At 38.6% G+C, this 8,068-nt stretch overlaps 1 protein-coding gene across 1 annotated transcript in view; it reads left to right on the forward strand.

The window, feature by feature from the left end:
• The window catches only part of lpcat1 (lysophosphatidylcholine acyltransferase 1), a 30,252-nt gene that overhangs the window by 19,695 nt on the left and 2,489 nt on the right, over positions 1-8,068 (forward strand). Inside the window, exons 7-11 of the mRNA XM_032535424.1 lie at positions 1,663-1,697; positions 1,925-1,979; positions 2,831-2,913; positions 3,050-3,175; positions 6,327-6,480. Coding sequence (XP_032391315.1) covers positions 1,663-1,697; positions 1,925-1,979; positions 2,831-2,913; positions 3,050-3,175; positions 6,327-6,480 — 453 coding nt within the window. The remainder of the gene's footprint in view (positions 1-1,662; positions 1,698-1,924; positions 1,980-2,830; positions 2,914-3,049; positions 3,176-6,326; positions 6,481-8,068) is intronic.

Below are 8,068 nucleotides of genomic sequence, written 5' to 3' on the forward strand. Positions count from 1 at the left end.
CCCCCCCCCCCATAAAGCTTTGTCACTGTTTCCCTTTGTGCTGAGTTTAGTCACTGTGCTGACTTCACTGACAGCGTGGCAGAACAAGGCATTTAAGTGAGACAAAGAGAACCTGAATAAGACTCTTTGTTTCCACACCACCACCAGTGTTTCCATTCCATCTGTTTCCATTAGTTCATTTAGCTGTAGGGTAACTTTGCAACTGGAAACGGAAACACCAGTAAACAATCCAGCCAATACACTCAGCCACACACATTGAAACCAAATCGCACAACATCCTGATTGTTAATTAGCCTAATCAAAACATATTCAACTTTCTGAATCTATAATTCCCATTATAGAAATCCCATCACTCTTAAAGGAGAATTCCGGCCGATTTTAACACGTAGCTCTGTTGTTTGGAAATTTGGAGGTCTGTCAGTAGAGAGAAAAATGAAACCCATCGGTGCTGCCTACACCGTGTTATCCTCCTGCTAGAGTTAGCACCCAACAGGCTCAAACGGGGCAAGTTTTAAACATGTTTTTAGCCTCTAAACATGTTCAAAATGTCATTACAAGTGCCTACCCATGTGCAGTGATTCCTTCAGAGGGAACACAGTAAATCTGACTGCAGTAGATGTGTCACAAAGGCAGAAAACTTGTTAGTCCATACCTCTGTTTATTTCCTGTTGCTGTAATCCGTATATAAAGTGTTTTAGACCATGCTTTAGGCTAACCAGCTATGACGTGACTCATAAACATACAACATTTCATGTTGAGTAAAAACACAAACAAAAAAGTCAAAGGGTACAAGACTGTGCACATATTTTCATTACTGAGCAAAGGAACTACTCCTCCCGTAAACCATGCACCACTGAATAAAGGAAGCTAATTTGGGGGTAACCGCTAGCCAAGACAGCATGTAATGTACATTAAAAGACCCTCAAGATAAAACCTGAAAATAACCGTTAACATATATAACTGCTGTTACGTCAGCTATAGCCTGCTTTCCCAGTGTTTAGTTTGAGTTAACATTATTTTAGAGTGAATCAAGCTGTCAGCTAGCGGTTAGCAGAATTAGCTGTTAGCTAAACTAACGTTAGCTTCCCGGTGGCGGCTGACGGCAGAAGCTTGGAACACCGTGAATCGTCAAGTGTCATGTATCTCAAAACAAAGTTTGGGCCCCTTTAGCTTTTGGCATCTGCTGTAAATGAGCATACACATTAGCTTATTCATATGGTAGCTGGTTTTAAGTCTACCATCAACAGTTATGTTTTTATGGCTTATACTCCAATTGTCAATGGAGAAATGACATTGTATTTTTACTGCCGGAACCCATTGTGGGCGGGACTCTTAAGCTTTATACTGTTTGTTCCTATCAACCATTATGTAAAGGAAATTGCAAGTTTATAGATTTTTTTTTTTTTTTTTTTACATTCCAGTCCGCCATTGATTTCAGTCCATGTCACTACACTGTAATCAACCTTTAGAGACTGTAATTAATCAGAAGTAATGAGTTATGTGCATAACTGACTCAGTCTTCAGCCATCCTCCAAACCTACAGACACAAGCAACCGAGGAAAATAACACAGGGCAGTTCCAGGAAAGTAAAAAATAAGAAAATTGCCTTCCCGGTTCTGTGTTTGCTCTAAACCATTTCCTCTTTCTCCTTCCTCTCCGCAGGATACTGTTACATGGACGTGGCAAGGACCCGCAGCGTGAGTGTGTCTTTGTCACATACTGTACATACATACTGTACATACACACACAGCTTCTACCACCCTCAGCAAAGTATGTTGTTAAAACACCAGTGACCTGTTTTCCATTTACAATGAAGGGGGAAACCAGAATCTCCTGTATCTCTTGTCCCTATCCATTATATTATGTTTCTCTTCCCGATACTATTTCGTCGTGTATAGACAATGCTAACTCTTGTGTCTTCCAGGTTCAAGATCCTATGGCTCACTTTGTGCCAACCTCATAATCCCATGGAGATAGAGGTGAGCGGTTTACTAAACTTGAACTCGGGTCGATTTTATTTACTTTTCTTTGGTACAGTATCTTCAATCTTCTCTCATATTAAGCTACTATTGCTCTCAGTTTGGAAAGAATGCAAGATGTGTAATTCCGTAGTTATTTTCATAGTGTGTATTAGTACACAGTTTCATGAAAGGACAAATACAACATTAAAAGGATATTGGGGCTGTATGAGGTAGCTATACAAAGTCAATGTCTTACTTAAAGTAGATCGGTCGACATGCCCCCAGTTTGGACTGCTTCGGACGGGAAAGCAGCAAAACATTGAAATTGGGGAAAAAAAAGAAAATCTAAAAAGTCTTTCATTTTACCAAACAGACCACAGAAGTTGCTGGTATACTGATGCCTGCAAAGGCTGTTTTTATTGTCTGACTTTGGTGAATCGGAACTAACCCTTTAAAACACAAGTCCCACAACACAATAGAGCGGTCAATCTTCCTCTATAATACCATTCAAATTTCAGTTGTTTTTGTTTATTAAATATTCAGATACTGTACAAATATTGAATGCCTGTTATAAATATGTACTACACTACTCAGGCTTATGCCTGCTTATTGTTTTTTTTACTATTCGAAAACGGTGGTATAGCAGCAACTTATTCTATGTCACACGTGTTGTGACATAGAATAAATATTTTTGTCAAAATGTAAAGCACTGAAAATATTCTAAATATAGCTTACACTTTTTCTAAGGTGGCTATAACCTGTTTAGCTGCTGCTGCTCCCGTTCACAGCAGTGCATTGCTTAACTTCGGTGCCTGGACTCCCATCTGCTTCTCCCTATCTCTTTAAGTTGACATTCTCTCTTTCCTTAGTACTTGCCTATCTACACTCCATCAAACGAGGAAAAGAAAAACCCGGCCCTGTTTGCCAACAATGTCAGAAAGCTCATGGCCAAGTAAGTGCATGTGTAAGTGTGTTTGCATAAGTGTCTCTGATCGGCGTCCGATCATCCACACCTGCTGGTTTTGGGGGTTTCTAACACCCAGACAAAGTGTAAATAGCTTCATAAACCTTTCCCTCCGTCCTGTTAGAGCACTGGAGCTGCCACTCACAGACTTGTCCTTTGATGACCGTGAAATCATACTCGCACGGGGCCCACTGCGCATATATGACCTCAGCAGCCTGTTGGAGTTCCACCAGCTGGTGTGCCGCTTGGGGTGAGTGAAGGGCTGGGTGGATGGGGCGGGTTGGGATCCAAGAATGGGTCACGGAAGGTGAAAAAAGCAGACACCTATTTGTGGCAGGGCAGACACACACACACACACACACACACACACACACACACACACACACACACACACACACACAGTGCAATCATATCCTTCTCAAGAATAATATGATTCAATCAATTCAAATCAAATGAGGAAAGGTTTGATATTATATAGCACTATATAATACTATAGTGTATTATTCAATCTTAGTTTTTATTTTGTTACAGAAGGATGAGAAAATTACAATACTCTATTGAATTGCAATAAATGAAAATGTCAGTACAAATCTAATCTCCATGTATCCTGAAAGAATCGAATCGGGACAAAAGCATATCCCTTATCCCAGCCCTAGTAAGTACATCATGTACTTATTTGGTTAGTTAGAGAAGATATGAGTGGTGTACAGACGAAATCTTACCTCTTTTGTTTTTATTGAGGAGTATTTATAAAATCACCTGTCATTGTGTTTTTCTCATTTGAGCACATACATGATTCACCTTCTTTGCTAGTTAGCTTTAATAAGGGAACAGTTACTTCATTTAACCCTCCTGTTGTCCTCGGGTCAAATTGGACCCCTTTAAAAAATGTCTATATCTGAAATATGGATTTCTTTTTGACCAAATTACTACAAAAAAATGCATTGGAATCCATACAACGCTCTTTGCAGATACAATTGATCACTTTCATTCCTGACGAAACTCATCTGTACATTCCTCTGATCTTAACTATTAGTCAAAATATTTCATAATTTCTGCTTTTTTTTAACTGAAATATTAGGTACAATTCTATACAAACGAGGGTTATTGACCATGAATTCCAAAAAGTAGTGTAAAACTAGTGGTAGTAATGTGGAGTTTGTGAAAACTAAAAAAGAAAGTCTGAAAAAGGGACAAATGTCAAATTTTGTCTGTTTTTGACCTGGGAGGACAACGGAAGGGTTAAGATAGTCTGTTAGCATTACGTGGGTAATATGCACAAACAATAATATGATTTATTTTATTATATACTGGTTAAGATAATCTTTAAAGAGATATGTTGGAAACACATGACTCACTTTGTCATGTGTATAAATCCATAGACGCTTCTTCACCAGCTATCCCGCATTTATGTATCATTTTTTCAAATGTAAGATTTTATGCAGAAAGGTTGAGTTTGATTTAGCTATGTTGCTCAAAAATAAGCCATTGTGTCAAAGTGCTCATAATTGTATTCATAATTTGTGGTTTATTACAGCAAAAAAAACTGAAATCATTGTTTGTGTCACTTTTGATGTCTGACTTCTGACTTAAGAGCACTTAAAGGGAGGGTTCGGATATTTATTTTGTTACCCTTCATTTGTTATTTCCTTTGGAAAGAGCTTTTATGATAAGTCCAACAGCAGGAAGAAAGATAAAGTCTTGCAGATACATATTTGATAGTATGTTTATTAAAAACAAACATACCCATGGTAGCCCGGGTGTAATTACACCTAAATATATACGATAAAATATGAATACATCACTCACTCTTTTCTTCTAGGCATTTATCTGCTTAAATCTTTAAGATGTTTTAAGTTTTGCAGGTCAATCAAAGTGACCGTGGTTTTATGTCTTCATAATTTAATAATAATCTTTATTTTTTTGAGCAGTTTTCATGATTCACGCTACAAAGTCTTAAAATCATCCGATTTTAAATAGAGCCAGACCGATAGCGGGCCGATATTGGTATCAGCATTTATAATGGCCGATAAATTAACATTTGAAAAATAAAATAAAAACAGACCAAACACCCTCCAGCCATGTTATGAGTGATGCAGTTGTATACTTTGTCCACCAGAGGGCGCTACAACATCCCTGTTGGCAGCACTTTGATTTTTCTGTTGTTTATATTCAAAGGACTTTAAGTTTCTTATCTTATATTTGTATTTTTATACATTTCATGTATCCGAACTTTAACATATTGTGATGTTCCTCTGTTCTCTTGTAACAATAATGTTTTATTATTTTCTGCCTTATCATATTATCTCAGTGAGGACTCATAAAGAACTACAAATAACTAATATTAGGGAAATCTGTTTATCTTTTGTCATGCGTTTCTATCTGCCTATATTTTGGAAAATCAGATTTTTAAATTGCCAAATATTTGTATCAATACCAGCCATAAAAATCCTTTATCTCTCTAGCTCTTGTTTTAAATAGATAAAAATGAGTGTACACAAGCCAAAAGACAGTTCAAAGGAAATTAAAACTCCAGTTAAACCATGAAAGGCTCTCCAATTAAAGCACAGTATGTTTTCAGAAGGGACTGATCCTCGAGCCTCGGGACCTGGACTGCAACAATCTGTCCCTTCCTTTTTAGTCTTCAGCCGGACAGACAATAGAGCTCTGTTCGAGGATCTCAAAGTACGTACTGGCACGCACAGATCAGAGAGGTCAGAGGGGTCAGAGGGAGAGAGGCCATGAAGAATCATAAAAGGAGTCCATAAAATTAAATGAATAAATAATGAATTGTCATTTGTTCATTAAAATCTATTCTAAAACATACTGGGAGCCTGTGTAATGAGGCTAGAACATAAGTCTGGGGTCCATCAATATATTTTTGGATCAGGCTAGTGAAGAGGCTGTTGTAGTTATCCTGGCGTGAACAGATGAAGGCATGTAAAAGGGTCTCTGCGTCATTTTCAAAGTTTAGACAGATTGTGTGTGTGTGTGTGTGTGTGTGTGTGTGTGTGTGTGTGTGGGGGGTGTGTGTGTGTGTGGTGTGTGTGTGTTGTGTGTGGTGTGTGTTGTGTGTGTGTGTGTGTGTGTGTGTGTGTGTGTGTGTGTGTGTGGGGGTGTGTTGTGGTGTGTGGTGTGTGTGGTGTGGTTGTGTGTGTGTGTGTTGTGTGTGTGTGTTGTGTGTGTGGTTTGTGTTGTGTGTGTGTGTGTTGTGTGTGTGTGGTGTGTGTGTGTGGTGTGTGTATGTGTATTGTATTTATTTTTTTTTTTTTTGAAATATGGCTAAGATGTTGTTGATGGTGTGCTGCTCAAAACCTAATTCCCATCAAACCAGATGTGATTTCTTTGTATTTGATGTGATTTCTTTGTATTTTCCTCCCTGGTCCACTGTGTTTTAACAGGCTGAGAGCAGGAAGGACAGACCAAGTCCTGGAGGAGCAGGCCAGAAGAGCCAGAGCGCTGCGGGGAGACAGGCAGACTTTAGAGGACTTTGCCCAGTTCCTCAACCTGCCAGTCACAGACACGCTCACACAAGTCCACAGCCTCTTTGACCAGGTAAACTCGGACAGATTCAGCAACAGTTTTTTTTTCATGAAAAACACACAGGCAAGTACCAGATAATGAGATTACTTCTTAACTGGTGAAGAGGATGGATGGAACAGTATAAAGGTGAAGATTACGAGATGATGTTGGTCCATCTAAATTGTATAGCAAGATTTTCTAAACCTTGGGAGCGCTATTAAAAAAATTACTTTAAAAAAGTTTTATGCATTTAAATACCTTTTTATGACATGCTGCTTTTCGGATACTTTTATATAGACCTTAGTGGTCCCCCTAATACTGTATATGAAGTCTCTTTTATATAGACCTAGTGGTCCCCCAATACTGTATTGAAGTCTCTTTTATATAGACCTAGTGGTCCCCCTAATACTGTTATTAAGTCTCTTATATAGACCTTAGTGGTCCCCTAATACTGTAATCTGAAGTCTCTTTTATATAGACCTTAGTGTCCCCCTAATACTGTATCTGAAGTCTCTTTATATAGACCTTAGTGTCCCTAATACTGTATCTGAAGTCCTTTATATAGACCTTAGTGGTCCCTAATACTGTATCTGAAGTCTCTTTTATATGACCTTAGTGGTCCCTTAATACTGTATATGAAGTCTCTTTTATACAGACCTTAGTGGTCCCCTAAACTGTATCTAAGTCTCTTTATATAGACCTTAGTGGTCCCTAATACTGTATCTGAGTCTCTTTTATATAGACCTTAGTGGTCCCTAACTGTATCTGAAGTCTCTTTTATATAGACCTTAGTGGTCCTCTATACTGTTCTGAAGTCTCTTTTTAAAACCTTAGTGGTCCCTATAATGTCTAAGTCTTTTATATAGACCTTAGTGGTCCCTAATACTGTTCTGAAGTCTCTTTTATATAGTCTTAGTGGTCCCTAATCTTTATCTGAAGTCTCTTTTATATAGACCTTAGTGGTCCCTAATACTGTACTAAGTCTCTTTTATATAGACCAGTGGTCCCTAATCATTATGAAGTCTCTTTTATAAGGCCTTAGTGGTCCCTAATACTGTATCTGAAGTCTCTTTTACATAGTCCTATAGTGGTCCCCTAATACTGTATCTGAAGTCTCTTTTATATAGACCTTAGTGGTCCCCTAATACTGTATCTGAAGTCTCTTTTATATAGACCTTAGTGGTCCCTAATACTGTATCTGAAGTCCTTTTTTATAGACCTTAGTGGTCCTCTAATACAGTTCTGAAGTCTCTTTTATATAGGCTTAGTGGTCCCTAATACTGTATCTGAAGTCTCTTTTATATAGGCCTTAGTGGTCCCCTAATGCTGTATCGGAACGGAAGTCTCTTTCCCAAAATTCAGCCTTGGTGCAGAGTTACAGTCACTAGAACCAGTCCCACAAGGAACTTTCCGTAGGATGTGACATTTCTGTGACTGTATCTGTAAATGCTGTTGAGGAACTGCCATTTTGCTCGTTTGAAAGCTATGATGACTCTCTCTCATGGGTGGGCCAAATTCTCTGGGCGGGCGAAGCAGAGAAAGGAGAGGTAACCTTGCCCCTTATGACCTCCATAAGGAGCATTCAGATCGGCCCATCTGAGCTTTCATTTTCTCAAAGGCA

The sequence above is a fragment of the Etheostoma spectabile genome, chromosome 14 (genome assembly GCF_008692095.1).
Source record: "Etheostoma spectabile isolate EspeVRDwgs_2016 chromosome 14, UIUC_Espe_1.0, whole genome shotgun sequence".
NCBI classification, from domain to species: domain Eukaryota; kingdom Metazoa; phylum Chordata; class Actinopteri; order Perciformes; family Percidae; genus Etheostoma; species Etheostoma spectabile.